The sequence below is a fragment of the Plectropomus leopardus genome, chromosome 11, assembly GCF_026936395.1.
Source record: "Plectropomus leopardus strain MGB_pleo_1.0 chromosome 11, ASM2693639v1, whole genome shotgun sequence".
NCBI lineage: Eukaryota > Metazoa > Chordata > Actinopteri > Perciformes > Serranidae > Plectropomus > Plectropomus leopardus.
In genome coordinates this window covers 34275346-34294786 of record NC_142186.1, presented here as the reverse complement: position 1 = coordinate 34294786, position 19441 = coordinate 34275346, and the positions used below count along the sequence as shown (strand labels likewise).

General features: G+C 40.2%; 1 protein-coding gene across 2 annotated transcripts in view; it reads left to right on the top strand.

Annotated features, from left to right (window-relative positions):
- The window catches only part of bbs9 (Bardet-Biedl syndrome 9), a 184844-nt gene that overhangs the window by 52133 nt on the left and 113270 nt on the right, over window positions 1-19441 (top strand). The window contains exons 15-19 of one of the 2 annotated variants that reach the window (XM_088084689.1): window positions 8818-8832; window positions 14194-14334; window positions 15611-15706; window positions 16441-16613; window positions 17532-17684. In XM_088084689.1, coding sequence (XP_087940815.1) covers window positions 8818-8832; window positions 14194-14334; window positions 15611-15706; window positions 16441-16613; window positions 17532-17684 — 578 coding nt within the window. The remainder of the gene's footprint in view (window positions 1-8817; window positions 8833-14193; window positions 14335-15610; window positions 15707-16440; window positions 16614-17531; window positions 17685-19441) is intronic. The other variant, XM_088084690.1, reaches the window with a different exon arrangement.

Genomic DNA, 19441 nt, shown 5'->3' with positions numbered 1-19441 from the left:
TGAGGCAGAGAGTTTCTGTTTCCCACAAACCAACCAGACTTTGAACTGAACTTGTTTGACTAAATCCAGAGCTCCTTAAAAAGTCTTAGAATGCATTTAATTAATAAATCTAAAAATAAAGCCTTAATTGGTATTAAAATGTCTTAAATCAGTCTTTCAGTAGTCTTAAAAATGCAAAGATGTGGGAAGCAGGATTATGTGATCGTATGTTTCTGACGTAGCATTGCAATACCTCTAATTAATTGGCAACATCTTTTTAATTTACCGAATGCCTCTCACATTAACATCATGCAGATCATGATATTGAAATCAAACAACACTCATATTTCATTTCCAGCCAGGCATGAACTGTTACTGCACCTGGTACATCACAGTGAATTGCAAATTAAACAAAATTTGGTTATTTAAGATTTTGCAGGGCTATTTAGCTGATCTTTTAAAAAGTCTTTAAAAAGGCAGAAAATTAAGCCTTAATTGGTATTAAAATGCCTCAAATCAATCTATCCAAAGTCTTAGAAATGCTAAGGCATGGGGAGTAGGACTTTTAGATTCTTTTCCTGATGTACTATGTAAAATGTACCATATATATATATATATATATATATATATTTAAAAGAAGAAATTACCAAATGCCTCTCGCATTACTATCACGCAGATCAGGATAGCTAAACGACTTGTGCATATTCAATGAAAAAAGGCCATTTCACCAAGATTTTGCAGCATTGCTGAAGGCAATACATACAAGTGAAATCCCAAATGCAGAGAGAGAAATACAAAAAAATTAGCCCCCTAAAAACTGGCAAACAATTTCCAAGTGATTCCCAGATCTCTTCTACTCGTGTCTGTGCCACATTATTAAAAAAAAGCTTGCTTCATGTTACAAAAAACATTTAGACAAATGTCCTCAACCCTTAACAACTGATGTCGCTTCATGTTTTTTTTTCTTCAGTTGTTGTAAAATTGGTCATAAATTTAAGTCCGAGTGGCATTCAAAGAGTCTTTAAAAGTCTGAAAGAAAACGTTTCTTTAGCTACAGGGACTCTGCTCTGTTACCACATAAATGTTAGTTAAATGATGAATTCAGTCTGAAGTGTAACATCAGATCCAGTGTTCTGTAAAAGCAGCTGCTAACAGAGCGCTGACTTGACGTAAGGACATCTGGGCTCCTTCCAGTCAAGCCCAGTTCATCCCCCTGCTCCCTCCAGGCGTCTGTTTCCAGGCCCTGCAATATTTCTGGAAGATATTACTTTTCCCCTGCAAACCAACAAAACCACTCTTTATTTCAAATGTCACAGACCTTTTTTTTTTTTTTTTTTTTAAAATACTGATTTCAGCGTTCGTTTAAAAAGCAGCTCATGAAAAAAAAAAATCGGTGTTTTCATGCTATTGTTTCCTTTGGATTACATTTGCTTTGGCAGGCGGCTGCTGGTGGAACAGTTCCCCTCCCCAGAAGCACATTTAATGTGAAATGTCTGGAAATGCTGGGAAGTGTTTCTTTTTTGTTGAGCTTTATTGTGATGCTAAAAATAGCTAAAAATAAGGAGTATTTTCAACAGGCCCTGGAAGCTGAGCAGCCGGGCTGGAGTGGAGAGTGTAGGGGACTGATCTCGTGTTTTGGACTGGAGGTAGAATTTGGAAGAAGTTTATTAAAAGTTGGAGGAAGAAGAGGCATGCAAGGATGGACATAAGAGAACAGAGGCAGGGAGTTAGATGAGGGGAAGGAGGTAAAGTGTGTGAGGGTGGAGGAGAGAAAGGAGAGAAGCTATTTTAGGGGTCCAACATTAAAGATGTTAACATGAACAGTTTAGTGGAGCTACAGTTAAAGCTTGATTAGGTTGTTTAACTGGACCCAGTATACAAGCAGCGAGGGAGAATCCATTTACTAATGACTGTCCGTCTCCTCCACAGCAGCTGGAGATCTGCCCTCTTCCAACTAGTTACTACAAACCGATATTATTCATACTGTTTATGATATGGACTCAATCACAATCACAACTGTGCTTTTTACAATAACTTAGAGGTAGAAAATCGCTGCGTCACGTACATGTAATCAAACGCGCTGAACAAACTTCACTGATTAGTCTGAAGCCACCTAAAAATAATCAAAACCAGATTAAGTGTACGCTTTATTTAGAATAGTTTCCACTGCTTACCAGCAGAGATATGAAACTGTTCCATCAAAAACACCAAACGTTTTACTCCACTGAACGGGCGAGCTGCTGCTCTACTGCTGCCTCCATCAGCTGCTGTGGAAGCTAAAGAGGAGACAAAATTCAAATATAGTCAACTCTTACACTGATGTTAATTTTTTTTAGGTAGTTAAAATATGTTTTTCTGTGGCCTTGGTCAGCAGGACATCGCTTAGCTTCTGTGTCGTGGGATCGTACTTTATTTATCAGAGGAGGTGGGTGGCTGGGGTGACTCTTTAAATTTAAGATAAATATAAAGTATTAATTCAAGTTGTATGTCCCTCACCTAAACCAAAACTTAAAACACAAGTCCCTCATCCGTGCTAATTTAAAAAAAAATGCCTGACCTGTTTTGCCGCACCCCTCTCCTCATAAATAATAAACCGTCCCTATCACTAACCAACAAGGGAAGCCGCAGCAGCGACAAGGAGCACGTGCAAAACGCCAAGTCCAGTTAAAGTTTCCACTGAGGTGTTTACATAACTGAATAACTTGACTTCCAGAAAAATTATCTGGGTGTGTTATTCAGATTTTGAGAAATTTGATTTTGTCCAATTTCTCGACATGTTAACGTGGATTTTAAAAGTGACAGATGTTTGGTGATTAGACAGGTGCTCCTGCTCATCCCAAAGTGGACTGTCGCTGTGCCCCTTCACTTCAACCAGAGGTGCAAGGCGTTTCTCTCGTTTACGGGCTTTCGTTATACAAACATGCGGTCACAGCATGCCACACACAAGAGATAAAATGATTGATTCAAAACATCTCACAGAAAATTCATAACTGAAATCAACACTACTATTGATATCATATATGAATATCAAAGGTTTAAATGCCACTTCTTGCAGCTACGACATGGTTATTTCTCATATTGAGGGTTGTTGCAACAAAAGATAAAATAGTTGCCGCTGTGAGAACTCTCCAGTCTTAAAAACCTGTCTGAGCATTGCAAACTGTTTTGGCGTCTGATCAGCCTTCAAACACTGTTTTTTGGGCCGGATTTATTGGATTGCATTTTATGTCTCACCTGAAACAACACGCCCCCGTGCTGTTTCAACATCTGGCTGTTTTTGATCTGTTTCCTCACTGATTCGCTCTGCAGAGATCCAGCCATCATGTGGCTCTAAACTCTGGTGATGAACTGCTAAGTGGTCATCCTAAGAGTGTGTGTGTAGATGAGTGTGTGTGTGTTTTCCTGCAGTGTTAATCTACATTAATGCCTTGTCCCCTCTCATCCTCTAAATGCTCTCCTGGTATGCGAGGAATGCATCACTTTGTCTCTATCTCTTTCTTTCTGCGCTTCCTCCCCGAGGGCGATGATTACACCTTAACGCCGCCCGCCCCCTCATAACAACACCCACCCAGTGGCTACTGTGCCCCGTCTCTAAGCCCCACAAAGGCTCTGACATTTAAGGAGACTGTTAACTCCTTAAGCCCATCAAAGGAGGCTGGACGGAGGCTGCGGTCGTTACAATCGAGAAAGAATTTCATTAGTGCCCCTGTGTGATTTTCCTAACACCCTGACAATGGGCTCTACACAAACACACTTCAGAGGGATCAAGTGGTCAACTCGGCATTTACAGTAGATTGTCACATACACAACACACACACACACACATTCGAGCTGTCAGAGATAAGTTGCGGCTGTGCGGGTAATTTCCATAAAACACGGCCAGCCATGAATCACTGGTTGCTGAGCCAGTTCATGTGGAAACCAGGGAGCTCGTTGGCAGTCCTCATTGTTTTCTCCTGTTTTATTGAGCTGCCAGAGTGACCAACATCTCCATATGTTGATGTCTCCGGGAGGCTGCTGTTAGCTCCTTCCTCGTTTAACGACAGGCTCTGTGATAAATTTCCAGGGAACTTTTGTAGACCAGCTGAAGTTGTTGGTGTTGTTGCCAGTCAGATTGTGTTCTCAGCCCTCTTTGTTTGTTTGTTTGTTTGTTTGTTTGCACTGTGCAGCACAAATCTAGTGTCAGATTTCGTCCAGAGCTAGGCCACTCACCGGCAAATAAATTAATCTTTTATGATGATTATTTTTTAATAGGATTTCAGTTTGGCTTTATTAAAGGATTTGTTGGATTTGTTGCTTATAAACACAACATTCAAACTTGACACCTCCTCCTCCTCCTCGGCTCAGCAGCTCAGAGAGCAGTGCTGCTCCAGCGAGCTACAGAGCGACTACAGAGAGGGAGCGTTTAGCGAGAAAAAAAGGAGTGAATCCAAAAAATAAATTATTTGCATTTCAAAGCACAAATTAAGATATGCACAACTCTGCACATCTCTGTAGGAAGGTGCTGCATTTTTGGATTTTATGTGACTTCAGCTGAAGTATATACTGGTGTGTGTGGCTCAACCTTGCCCTTCGTTTTGATTGTTGTTGGGGTTTTTTTAAGGAAATCCTGCATAATGAGCTGCTGCACGTACTTACATGAAAAAACGAATCTGGCACATACACAGTGTTTCCTGATGGTCTGATATGTACTGATATGTATGCATTTTGATATAGATGCTGTCTGCAAATGCACAACTAAAAATTATAATTTTAAAAATGATATTAATAAACAATAATAATTATAATTAGTAAAAATTTTAATAATGATAATAATAAATAATATGCTTTAGGCTTTTGTAGCCTTTTGCAGAGTTTTTTTTTATTATTTCATATTTATCCACAAACTTTTTGCAAAGTCCTTAAGATAAATATGGATCCTCTTGATGTTCACTGATTATTGATGAGGCAACTTGCATCTTGGACATGGGCTTAAATTGTAAATTTTAGAGTTGTTTTTTATTTCTATTTTTACTGAGTATTAAAATTAGAAGCCATTGCCATTGATGGAAAGCAAAAATGAAACCACGGGGAAGTTTGTTTTTCTCTGCTTATTCTTACGTTTGCACAGTAGTTTGGATATCTTGTTGGTAATATGTCGTCCTGATATTCCCAAAAGTGCCGTTTTCACTGAGGCTGAGGATGATTATGATAAGAGGGACATCAGAGGATTACTGTAGTTACAGAACAGTAATCAGCAGCACAGGGACTTAAACCTGTAACATCTGTTTCAAAGGTCTCACAGCTACCAGCGTGTTGCCTGAACTCGTAGAAAAGCTGATGAATGTGAGGGTTTGAAAAATAAAACAATAAGAGAAGAAAAGGGGCCGAGCAGAGTCCTGCAGGGATATTTAGAAAGCCGAGATATTTTATTTCTAAGAATCTAAAAATGCAGTTTGGTGTTTCTGTATTTAATTATTCCCGAGAACACCTTCTCAGTCGCCTCACTGATATAATAAAAGCTCTCAGTCATGATTTTTTTTTTTTTTTTTTTGACCTCAGCAGCTAATGGATCCAGAATTTCACTCATTTCAGCCGCTCGCATTTCTCTGCAGTTACAGCAGATTTTAAAACAGGAAAGACTGATTGAACAGCAGCTGGCAGCGGGCCAGGGGCACTACCGTGTGTGTGTGTGTGTGTGTGTGTGTGTGTGTGCGCGCACTTTCTTGCTCCATTTGACACGTCCTTTACATTTAACTGGAGCTTTCACTCAGCACTGATGCTTTTAGTTCTTTCTCCCTTTCCTTTTCTCTCTCTTTTTCTCTCTCTCTCTTCCTCTCTGTGTTGTTCTTTCTTTTTTTCTCATTTTCTCCTCCAGTTCTGCTTTTTTCTGTCTTTTCTTTGGCAGTGCCAAGTGCTGAGAGGAGGTTGAGACGGGGTAATGACAGGAGTTAATATGTGTTTCAGGATTAGATAATACTGCTGAATATGAACATATTTATTTTTACCATTGTCACAAAATTTGCAACATTGATTCAAAGTTTTTTTAAAATTGTATCCTGCATGTACATGGTTACTGATACTTCTGACAACAAACGAGCATTTCTTACACAGAATCATAGAAACCAGTTTTAATAGTGTAGAAAATACAATAAAACACAAATTTTGCCTAAAAGTGCAAGAATTTAGGAGGTGGTTAGTGATGCTTTGTCTGGATTGAAACAGTTTAATGGGATGTGATGTATTGTTGGCCTCTCTATATTTTTTTCTTTTATCCCTTTAAAATCAGAGCAAATTGGCTTGATTTCTTTAAAAAAAAAAAACAACAACAAGGAAGCGACTTAACAAGAAATGGACTGAAATGCACAAAGTATTGCAAAAATGAGCAAAAAAACCCCCAAAACAACAACAAACAAAACAAAAATTGTGGAAATGACCTAAAATAGTGCAATTTTTTTTTAAAAAAAGAAAAAAAATAGGTTAAATAAATAAAAATCCCAAAACTGTTATATGTGATGTAATTTTTCAAAAAATAATAATTTTAATAATTTTAAATATGATTTGTGGACATTTTCCCCTTTTTTTCTGTCTTCTTTTTTAAGATTAATTTTCAGGTTTGTTATCTTGTCACCTTTTACCATTTTCTTGCAATTTGTTGTTTGCTTTTTCCTGTGTTTTTGAAGGAACTTAGGCCTTTTTGCTCAGTTTTCAAAGGTTTAAATACTTGTGAAAGGCGTCTAAATTCAGCACAAGAAAAACTGATGTCCATCCAAGTTTAAAAGGGTTAATTCAACAAATTGGAAAAATCAGAATATTTCAATAAAAGTCAGAACTATGACAGAGAGAGTTTGAAGAAGAGTTATTGCAGGAAAGAGGCGCAGGAGTGAGGAAACTTTCATCGGCTTTCATAACGTTAACTTTCTGACTCAGCACCTCGGAGCCTTTTCATTGGCCCGCAAACTGCCATCTGCTTCTCATTCACCTTTTCAGGAAATCTTCTTCGACCAATCAAATCAGAGCTTAATCTGCCAAACTTCTATTGCTGCAGCCTTAAGGTTAGAGAAGCAGGAGGCGGACTGTTGAAATCCCAGAGCAGCTGGGAAAACCTGGCAGAGAGAAGCACGGATAAAAGATGCTCTCCCCTCCTAAAAAAAAAATGTTTCGCAACCTGAGTCTTAATATCACAGTCCGGTCTTACTTTTCTGCCCTTTCTGAATGTTTCTGCTTAGTTTGGCAGATTATTAACAATCCTCCAAAATAAGACACAAAATTACAAGATGAAATGTTGCCTATAACAATAAATACACACAAAAATCATCCTTAAAAATCTAATGTTTCCAGCTACATTGTCCAAGTGAAGCAGGACCGCCAGAAGCACGTGAAACTCTCAGACTAGAAGCTTGGTACTGAAATATGATGACATTTTCCATAGATGAGAAATGCAGTTATACATCCTCACATTTATGTTAAACACCAAAAACATCTCATTTGTTGAAACAGACATTTTCCATAGATGAGAAATGCAGTTATACATCCTCACATTTATGTTAAACACCAAAAACATCTCATTTGTTGAAACAGAGGTCAGATAACTCATGTATAAAAAGCAGAATTTCCACAAGGTGGAGAAAATACATCCCAACAGTATGAATATGTTTTTCTTAGTAGTTACACTATCTTGCCACTTTTCTTCCTTTAAAAGTTGTGGTAATTTTTGAAGGAATTTTTGGGGCTTTTTCTCTATTCTTTTTTTTTTAATTTAATTGTATTTATTTATTTATACAATTTTTTAAAGTAAACAGGCTTTTTTCTTCTTTGGAAAACATTTTAGATTTTAATTTTTCTGATTTTTTTTTTGTTTTAGTTCAAAATTTTGGGAGACTTTTAAATGAAAACATTAAGGGTTTTTTTTTCTTGAAATTTTTTTTTGACAATTTCTATAGAAAACATTTTGGTGTTTTTTTCTCTTCACAAAGAGAGGAACTCCCGCACACTGTCTCGCCTACTGCTGACATGTTTATTGAATGAGTAAAAAGTGGATTTGGTCTATCAGACCTTCATCAGGTAAGACGGCAGCATCACAACATTTCTGCATTTGTATCTACTGTAGAGTCATTTGACTCAGGTGTGAATGCCGATTGTACGCATTCTCATTGCATTAAAAGCCAGATGTTAGCGGGTGTTAGCAGGTTTTTTGTGCAGGGGGAATGAGGGAGAGCAGGGCATCGAGGGGCTGAGTGAATCAATATGCAGCTCTACACTGAAATGAGATTTCAGAAAAAAATGTACAATTATGCAGAATTCACAAAGATTGCATGAATTTGTGTCAACTGCTGTGATTGCAACATCCTGCAGGGACTTCTAAATGGATTATAGCCGACGCTTAGGTCTGTTCACTGTTGAATTCAGGTACTTTTTTCTCTTCTAACTCTTGATGCTGATAATTTTATGAGCATGGACGTCTGTTTCTCCAGATTTCATCAGACCAATTTTCATACAAACCCCTTGACGCGCAGATGTTTAATTTTGGATTTGGACATCTTATCATGTCCAGGATCATTTTGGCTCAGTCAGGAGGGCTGCACTCTCCTCCGGCGGTACTTTCCAACCGTGTGGGAAGGCAAGCGAAGCACACCCAGAGTGTTTTTTTAACTTCATGTAAATCTATACACAGAGCCAGGGAGGTTTTCTCAGGGAATTCCCTCCTCTTCCAACAGCAGAGTCCAGTTCTTCCAGCGCTGCTTTGTTACTGGTCTGATCTCATACAAGATGTGAAACCTCTTTTTTCTTCTGCTGTTTCTATGATCTGTCTGAACTTTCATTTTTAACCTTTAACTCTTCTCTTCTTCCTCTCTGCAGAGCTTAATCCCAAAGGTAAGAGTTTGGTTTGTGGGAATAGACAATATTAGAGTAGAGCAAGTAGAAACACACACACACACACACACACACACATACACAATTTATTCAAAAGAAAAATGTGTACTGTCAACATACATATTACATATTTGCTGTATTTTGGGACATGCAGTTTAATATCCTCTTACACACACACACACACACACACACACACACACAAACACACACACTCTCTCTCACTACTGTATATACAGGAAGAGACGGCTGCCTACTGTTTATGTTCCTGTAACGTGATACTTGGCAAGACTCTTTGTACACACACACACACACACACACACACTTCCTCACTCTATAGAATGAGTAAATATCCATTTATATCCTTTTATAATCTCTGCAGTTTACACAGAAACATCATCTGTTTCACATACACACACATGCAGGCGTATAAATATTCTGTGTGTGATGTTACTCACATGTAACACGCACACACACACATGCACACACACTTACTCTAGTAGTAGTGTTCCTAGTTGTCAGCCGGTGTTTGTTTTCGTGCATCTGAGTTTGTGTGTTTTGATACTGAATAGGATGTCCAAACTCTCTGCCTGCATTATCCGACTTTCACAGTAATGAACGACCGTTTTAGTTGGCGTCCCATCAGCACTCCGACATACCTGGGGGTGCGAGGGCCATTTCATCGATGCCTGCAGCTTTAATTTCATTACAATATCACATGTCCGACAGCCCGCTCCGTGAGGACATGTCCGACAGCCCGCACCAGCGCGTGGACATATCCAAGAGCCCGCTCCAGCATGGAAATGTGTCTGACATGTCTGACAGCGCGCTCCGTGTTTTCACAGACATTGATGTAAACTTGATTGGCAACTTGACTGGTGCACAAAGGCGTACAAACACGTGGCGCTATTTCTAATTTAAATATGTGTTCAAATTATTGTGTCAACTCTACAGCGTTGTTGAAGTTTGATAAAGTCCAGAAAAAGATTTTGGTTATGATTACATAATATAAATGTCAGATTACTAATGCACAGTAAGACAGAGACGTGCGTCAAAGGAAACATTTATCCAGAAATCCACACCTGGACTCTCAGCGAGTCTCAGCGACTCTCCGCGGAGTCGTTTCACGTAAATCACCGAAGCACAATCGCTGCATAACAACATGATTTGTTGAAGACTGGCTGAGCTGCGACTGCGTGTATCTCACAGGAAATGATCAAAAGACACACAAAGAATGGGCATGCGTGTATTGTGTGTGATATCCAGACATACACACATATCCATGATTTACACATATTTGGTCCTTGACATATGTACACACTAAATCACACACACACGGCTGACATCACTGCAGCTGTGGTAAGAACCTGATCCTGTACAGTGGTCCTCTGCTCAAATAAACTCTGTGGTCTCTTTACCCCTCACACACACACACACACACACACACACACACACACACACACACACACACACACACACACACAGATCCCAGATAATTGGAATCAGAGTCCTGTGAGACGGCGGTACAGTGGAGGAACAGCAGCTTTAACAAGTAGCAGCAGCGGTGCTCAATTGTGATTTTAGGTGTGTGTAACAGTTGACAAAGCTTCATTTCCCAAATCAGCAGCAGAGCAGGCGGCTATCAGGGGTCAGGCCCGGGGTCACATGTCACAGCACATGATATATCGTAAAGACATCCTTACCCTCTGTGTTACACCTTATGATGCCAGTTCATTTAAAAAAAAAAATCAGGCTGAAGCTTAAATTCATACAGTTTGGTTAGGATTGTCATTTTTTCTGCCCATTAAAAAACTACTTTTTTTTAAAGCTGTTTTGTCTGACAGAAACCTGATGCCTTTTCATTTGAGGTTTGACTGACACCTGACTCTGAAACCTGAGGATGTCCTTAATGTGGACACAGTACTCCAGAGAGTTATCATGCAATACAAACAGTGCTCTTGGCTCTTTTACGTACGTTTTTTAGAGGCGACACCGAACCGCAGAGGGCTAAACTGCAGCGTTCAGAGGCCTGCAGGAGACTCAGTGAGATGAGGCAGAAACACTGTAACCTCAGTTTACTGTAACTCACAGATGATGTTTAGTCGGTTACTCACTCTCTGGCTTCAAACACCAACAGTCTGCTCTTTGTCTTTTCCACTGTGTCTTGTCATCCCTCATGTCATCAAACCCGACCAGAACTGTGACATTTGACGCAGGCGGATGATGCAACGTTTATTTATTGCCGTGGCAACGCTGACAAATTGCGATGCAGCATTTAAAACTGGGCTCCTGTGTCGGTGACTCAGGATGTGACTTTAACAGATACAGAGCACACTGGAGTCGGCTGTAAATAGTAACAGTGTGTCTCCATGAAGCCCGCTGCCGTACACACTGATCAGAAAACATCAGATGAGTCACAGAGGAGAGAAATCACATTATAGCAGAGACAGATCTGCTGTTTGATAAGCTCTGAATGTCATGACCTCAAGCATGTATTACACTAATATTGCATTTCCATTGCATGATTCAGCAATGCTCTGTTCAGCTCCACTCAATCAATTTATCAGCGCCTTTTTATGAATAACTCCGGCCCCAGCTATCACCGGCGCAGAGGCATTTTGTTTTTCGGGGTTTTCCATTCTTCTCTATGTAAATACGTCTGTCCGGTCCTTTCTTGTGACTGTGATATCTTACTATCTTAAGGGGATTTCTTCAAATTTGACACAAACATTAACTTTGGCACACATGTTTGAGTGGACTCAAATGATGAGCTGATTAGATTTTGGTGGTCAAAGGTCAATGTCACGCTGACTTTGCAGTCGTCTTGTTCTTGTGAAAGCGATATCTCAAGAAAACTTTGGAGGAATTTCCCCAAATTTGGCACAAATGTTTGAGTGGTTGCAGTGACCTTTCCTTTATCTCATTCTTTTGAACACAATATTTTAAGAACACCTTCAGGAAATGTTTTAAAATTTTACTCAAACATTCAGTTGGACTCAAGGATGAAGTGATTACATTTTGGGGTTAAAGGTCAAGGTCATGGTGACTTTGCAGTCATCTAATTCTTGTGAAAGCAATATATTCACAAAAAAATCTTCAAATTTGACACAAACATTGACTTAGACTCAATAATAAGCTCATTAGAATTTGGTGGTCAAATGGTCAAGGTCACTGTGACCTTGCATCCATCTCATTTTTGGGAAGGCAATATCATAAGATATTTGAGTTTCCTCAAATTTGGCTCAAACATCCACTTGGACTCAAGAATGAACTGATAAGAATCTGGTGGTTGAAGGTCAAAGGTCAAAGTCACAATGGCCTTAAAAAAGCATGTTTTTGGACATGACTCAAACGTCTTGGGTGCCCACCTTAACACTCTGCTGACTGTACAAATGTTAGCAGAATAAAGTGTCTTTTTTTTGACATCCAGTTTTACATTTTGGTTTCGTAATAGTTTTCTTTCTTCTGAGCCCGCTGGTGCTTAAAAAAGAGAGAAATCGATCAGACTAAACCGACAAATAATTAAGCACCATTATCACTAATAGCGTTAATTTTCCAACATGGAGAACTGTGAGCATTTAGAAAGAGGTTTGCACTTCTGATTTTTACGTTGAGGAAACTTCCTACATATTCACTGTGACAATTTGTGGATTTAACCCTCTCTGTTGTGTTTGTTGGACGTGATTTGTTGCCGAATTTTCGTTCACCCAGGACGACGGGTCAGCGAGCGAGAGGAGGGCAGAAAGCGGGCCGCCGTTTTTCCTGACTTTCCTGTTTTCTGCTGTTTTCTTTGGCCTCCCGTCATCTCTCTCGGCCTCAGTTCATGTGTTCAAACCAAATTGAATTATTCACATAATCACGTAATAATTGCTTGTCTGGAATGAAAAGGTGCACAGTAGTTGCAGGTAATTATTGCTATCTGTAATAACCTGGAACATTCCATAATTAAAGCGTCCCTCCCTCCCACCGCGGCCGTCCTCTCTCATATTATTTTCTTTCAGTCCGTCTCTCACGCTGCTTTATTTCCACTCGTTTTTCTGCCCCGACTCAGGTTTTCTCCCTCTCCTGTCGTTTAGCTCACCTCCTCTCCCCAGGTTCCCTCGCTCCATCTCTTCTTAACAACTGTTTTCCTCCCTCGCTCTGTTATTCTTGCTAAGTGTAGATTTCTGCCAAGCTCAGCACTGCTTAAGCTCAGGACATCGTTATAGTTGGCCTTACCTCTCCTCCTCCTCTTCCTCCTCTCCTTTTCTCAAAATTTCCCCCCACTTTTCACAAAACTTCCTTTTCGGCTCTTCGACAAACACTCCCCCCGTACCTGGTGTTGATGTTGAGTCTCTGGGCCTCGCAGCTCTCAGATACTCGTGTAATGTGAACATCTGCAGTGTTGACTGTGCTAACAAATGTTAACCTGACTGCTGTTTGGAGAGAAAGCCTGAAAAGCTTTGTGCCGACCTCGTTTTGATTCGCTGCAGGGGAGTTTTACGGAGATGGGCACCACTTAAAGGGGAAGTGGGCTGTGAACTTAAAGGGTGTTTTTCAGGAAAAGAGCTAAGGAGGAGGGAGGACGAAAAACAGTGTAAAATAATGCACAACTAATCCGTTATTATTGGTAGCAGCAGTTGTAGCATTTGTAATATCAGTAGAGGTCACATTAATGTGCAGGCAAATATTGAACCTCGATCCCTCTGCAGGCACATAACCCTAAAATGTTAAGAACATGGGGGAAATGTAACATACAAGGTTCCCACAGTCATGGAAAACCTGAAAAAGTCATGGGATTTCACGATACACATTTTCTATCTCTGGAAAAGTGATGGAGTAAGTAAAAATCATTGAAAGTTTTGGAAATTGCGTTGAATTATTAGCCCTTTGAAACCTGAGCAAATAGTTAGCAAAATGGGAAAAGGATAACTCAAAAATTTCCCCCCAAAAATGTAAAAACTTCAGGAAAATGAACTGAAAATAATCTCAAAAAGGAAACGACCTAAAATTTAAAAAGATGATTCTGTAACAACATCTTAAATATACATATGTATAAATAACAAGGATAGTGACAAATATAGTTTTTAAAAATAATTTTCTAAATCTACCAATATCTTGCAAGTTGTGGGACATTTCTTTCCTGTTTTCCTGATGTTTGTTTAAAAGAAATCTGAACAACTTGCTCAGTCCTCAAAATACTTTTTGAAGGCGTCTGAATGTAGAAGAAGAAAATTAATGTTGATCCAGGTCCAAAGGGTAAAAAAATCATTGAAAGTGTTGGAAAATTCATGGATTTTTGTTGTATGCAATAAAAAAAATTATCATGGGTCCTTGAAAAGTCATGGAAAAGATTTCAGTTTTGACATGTTTTGTTTCTCTCAGGAGTTCCCAGGGTTCTCCAGTCCAGGTTCAGTCTTCCTCTGGCGTTGGTGTGCGTTCCTTCATCTCCAGCCAAAACCACCAAATTTAAGATCACTGTGGACACCAATCAGCCGCCTGTCGACCTCCACGCCATCTTCCCAGGTAACACACACACACACTCACACACACATCCATCTAAACACTGAAGGCTCCTACATACTGTGCGATATTTGTAATCTTCTGAGTTTAGTGCAGCCACACTGTGTGACATGGATCTAGTAAATTCGGGTATGACATCAAGTTTGATGTATGCAGACTGTACCATGACATCACCTACTGAATCGCAGGCTACGACGTACGTCCATCGACGTCAGTGCGTATGAAGAAAACGTCCATGTTCCCTGCTGTAGTTAAAAAAGTCTGAAGAAGAGGAGGAGAATGTTGATGCAGGAAAAGAGGACAACTTTCGATTAGCACCTAATAGCATTGAGCAGTGTGGCACCGACCATTGCGTCATTTCGTGCTGCATTTTTGTTGGTTGTTTAGTAGACATAAATCAAACAGTGGTCACACACTAAGGGGGGTTTCCATGACAGATTTGTGCAAAACTAAAGCAATATTTTTGAAATGTTGATAAAACACAACGCATTAAATCGTTGAGACTTGGGTTGATACACACCGCCACCTGTGATCCAGTGTTGCTGCTGATGCTTCTCAGCTTGTTGATGAAGGTGGATCTGCAGGTTTCAGGTGATTGGAGATTAACTGGATCACCTTAAAATCTCTGATTTCAGTATGCGACAGTTTTTGTGAGTAGAAGAAGTTTTTGCAAAAGCAACATTTAAAGAAAAAAAACTGTCAAGGAAGAGCAAACGTTGAAGCAGCGTTTTGATGCAGAAAGTTTAAAGCCGAGCATAAACAGTGTGATTTTGAGCCGTCCCAGGTGAAAGATGACCACTGTGAAAGAGACGTGGAGATATCTTTGGTCATGAAGCGTCCAGCGGAGTGCGGACACAAAGCGAAATGACTCGAGCAGGAACAGAAAGCTCGAGAATGAGAGAAATGTGTAGCTGTACATGTGTATACATTTATATGAGTAATCAGCTGGTATGTATCTGTGTTTGTGTGGTTGTGTATTTATATGACTTTGTTTATGTGTGTTTATTTATTTGTGATTCTCTGTGTGTGTGTGTGTGTGTGTGTGTGAGAGAGAGAGCCCTCTCTGCTCTCTCTCTTATCTGTGGCTACAATCGGCTACAATCAGCAGCTCTGACGTCTAAACACACTCAGAGGGATTTGTGTCAGCTCCCGCCTTCTCACATTGTGTGTCTTTGTGAACAGTGTGACTGTATCTCGTTCACCTTTGTTGGCGTCTAGCATCACGATAGGCCGTCCTATCTGTCTCATCATGCCGCTGTCTGTCTTTCTGTCTCTGCAGAGTTTTCAGCGAAATCAGAAGATAAGGATGGGAACAGTTTGGCTTTCCAGTTCCTGTCAGGAGCCAAAGTTACCGTGCAGGCCTCCAAGACCTCCCGTGAGTCTGAAAACACCGTCACACACTCAACAGGATTATCTGAACGCTGGTTTACTTCCATCAAAACTGGTTCACATGTCACTGTGGGACTTATCTATCAATGACACACTAATGCTTCAAAGCTTTAAATGTTTTATCTCTTGTGTCTTTCCGATTGTATCTTCATTTGCACTTAATGACTTTCTGAGAATTTTGTTGCTTCTTTGACACATTTCAGAACCCAAACCTGCCTTGATTTCTCTCTGTTACTTTAATGGTCCTGTTCAAAATGAGTTTAAAGTGGTCCAAGTGCAAATAAGACATGTCCAACTCCACCAGGTTAATAAGGATGTCACAATACTAGAATTTGTAACTCGATGCCGTTACTCAGAATAATACTCAATACCATTTTTGATACCACGGGGAAAAAATGACAAAAATACAAGAGGCATAAAAATATATTTTTTATGAAGATAAGAACAATGCAAACAATGACACAATGGGAACAATATTTGTTGCCTCAGGTAGAGAAAAAAACAGCAACCATACTGTAAGATATCAATTATAACAGTATTTTTTAGGTTGTTTGAGGTAGTGCTAAAAAAAATAAAAAAGCACGGTTAAATACTTTTTTGCAACCGTTTAATCCTAATGATTTCTTTTATTTTTTCTTTATTTCTCAAGTCAAATCAAAACTCATGTAACTCATTACTGTACTCAGCCCCTGTGTAAGTGTGTGTGTGTCTGTGTGTCAGAGCGTTACCGTATCCAGAGCGACCACTTTGAGGACACGTGGCTGGTGGTGAAGGAGCTGGTTCACAGATTCGACAAGCATTTCTCCAAACTGGGAGTCAAAGACTTCAAGAAAAGCTTCAGCGGACCGCTCCCGCTGCAGGAGTACTTCCTGTCTGTAGACCACCACTTCCAGGTAAACACCAGGCCTCAGGCCTCAGCTGACCTCTGCAATGACCTTACAGTGATATGAATTTTTAGAGTCAGGCTGTGTGAGATTCTTAAGTATAGTCTGTTTATTACATACAGTAGCTGGTGGTCGACATACTCATACATAAATAACACAGAGGTTGATATCAAAACGTATTTTAGCCACTTTCAAAAAGGCCTACCTAAAAAAAATCAATATTAGTGTAAGAGAACACTATATTTAGAGTGTTTTCACTGCTTTACCTTGCCGTCACACAGCCTCCTCCTTTGGCACTACATTTCTCATCTACCGCTGATCAGCTGTTTGGGTCAGAAAGTGCTGTTACATGATCCGACTAAAACGAAAACTTCACATTGACAAAGCAATTCAAAGTGCATTACAGAGCATAAAATATAAAAACATAATAAAAGATACAGGTTTATAATAAAAGAGTAAAGAGATAAGACAAAAAGGTGACATGAATAACTAAATGATTTAAAAAATTGTAAAATTAAAGTCACCATTAAAAATAGCAAAAGTGCAGACAGTGTCCACTTAGACTGATTCTGTAGAGTTTTTTTTAAAGTGGCTAAAACACATTTTTAAAATCAACCCCTGTGTACGGCAGAGTAATGCTGATCTGTGGGGTGCGCGTCCCGTCTGTTTCTGCAAACCGGGAGCACACTGACCGCCAGCTACCGTCTGTGATACACTGACTACACAGGAGTATCTCATACAGCCCCACATCGAAAATCCACAACAATCCTTTTAACAAGACTTTCCAAATTAATGATGCCGTGTGTGTGTGTGTGTGTGTGTGTGTGTGTGTGTGTGTGTGTGTGTGTGTGTGTCTGTGTCTGTGTCTGTGTGTGTGTGTGTCTGTGTGTGTCTGTGTCTGTGTCTGTGTCTGTGTCTGTGTGTTAGCTGCGCGTCAGTGCTCAGCAGTACCAGGATCTGCTGTCGGAGCGGGCCATCCAGTTCAGAGCCATCCAGCGCCGCCTGCTGACCCGATTCAAAGACAAAACCCCAGCACCGCTGCAGAACCTGGACACCCTGCTGGATGCCACCTACAGCCAGGTCAGACAAACACACACACACACACACACACACACACACACACACAGAGACACCTGTGCTGAGAGACTGGGGTGGTCACCTTGGTAATGAAGGAGAGACCTGGAGGAGTCGATTGCAGGGAACAGCTTGAGTGATGTGACCCAGAGTAGTCGTAAAAAGTTTCTGTGGAAAGGAGCCAGCTGAGGTGGTTCAGCGTCTGATTATTACGTCTCTGAGAGGAGGCATGAGGGCAGAATTAGAACATGCAGGAGGTTCGATATCCCATCTGGCCTGATACATGGTTCCCACTGTCATGGAAAACTTGTCACAATCTAGTTTTACAGGCATGCAACAGTCATGGAATTAGTAAAAACTATTGAAAAATTTTGGAAATGTCATGGATTTTTTTTGTGTGAAATTAAATTAGTTGTTCGAATAATCTTCCTCAATAACAGACGTGTCTTGTTATAACAATGTTTTTCACATTTTAATACAATATTTTCAAAATATTATGTCATACAAACTGTTATAATGCGATCCATTATCATGCTTTAACATGACTGGTTTCACATTACGAGATAAATAGCATCTTGCTATAACAAGAAAAGTTTGTTGTCAAAACATAAGTTTGTATGATAAATAAAGTGATAATATCTTGTTAAAATGTATAAAATACCTTGTTGTGATCAGAAACTTTTCAAGTTACACCTAAGGGACACCTAAGGGACCCCCAAGGGATGGTGGAGGACATTTCATGTTGAGGACAAAGTCCAGGTCCAGACGCCCTCACTGCGTCTGCTGACACTGCGACTTAAATATGTATTTACATTTTAATTTGTCTGACTGTTGGAGGTAAATTTGACCTCAGAGAGTCTCACTCTCCCACTCTCTAATGCTGCCTTTCATTAACTCACACAAACACACACACACACACACACACACACACACACACACACACACACACACACACACGCATGCAAACACACATAAGCACAGCGATGACGTGTTAGTGTAGATTTACAGTGTGAGAGTTGTATTCTGCTGATTTATGGACTTCCTCTCTTTTGGTGATTAGCTGTGAGCTCACACCCAGTCGGACACACACACACACACACACACACACACCCACACACTAGTTTAAACAGACACAACCTGTTACAAACACATTTGTAAGTGCACACCCATGTGTCGACTCTCTCCCTCTCACTGTGTGACATATACTACGTGTCTGCAGTGTGTGTGTGTGTGTGTGTGTGTGTGCGTGTGCGTGTGCGTGTGCGTGTGCGTGTGCGTGTGCTGTTGCAGTTGAGGTCAGTGTAAAAAAAAAAACTGATTTTGAGACAAAGCAGCCGTTTAGCTTTTGTTTCGCCTTTTGTTAAAGTTTGACATGTGGGAGGGTGGAGCTGCATTCAGTGTGTGTGTGTGTGTGTGTGTGTGTGTGTGTGTGTGTGCGTGTGTGTGTGTGTGTGTGTGTGCGCGTGTGTATGTGTGTGTGTTCATAAATGAGAGAGAGGTAAAGTGATGGTTCCTTGCCCCTGCTGTTTACTCTAGAGGCCAACTTGGCGGTCATCGGCTGCACCGTCCATTAGCTTCACGTTAGCGTGGCGAGGCAGTGTGACATCATCTCTTCATTAGCTGTTGAAGCTGTCGGTGCGTCACCGTTTGGTGCTCTGTGATCAGAGCCTCTCTCTCCCTGTGTGCAGCTCTAACAATACATTAACTTTTGGTAACTTTGTGTGTTCAGTGAGAGGAAATTAATGAGCTTGTTGAAGTTCTTA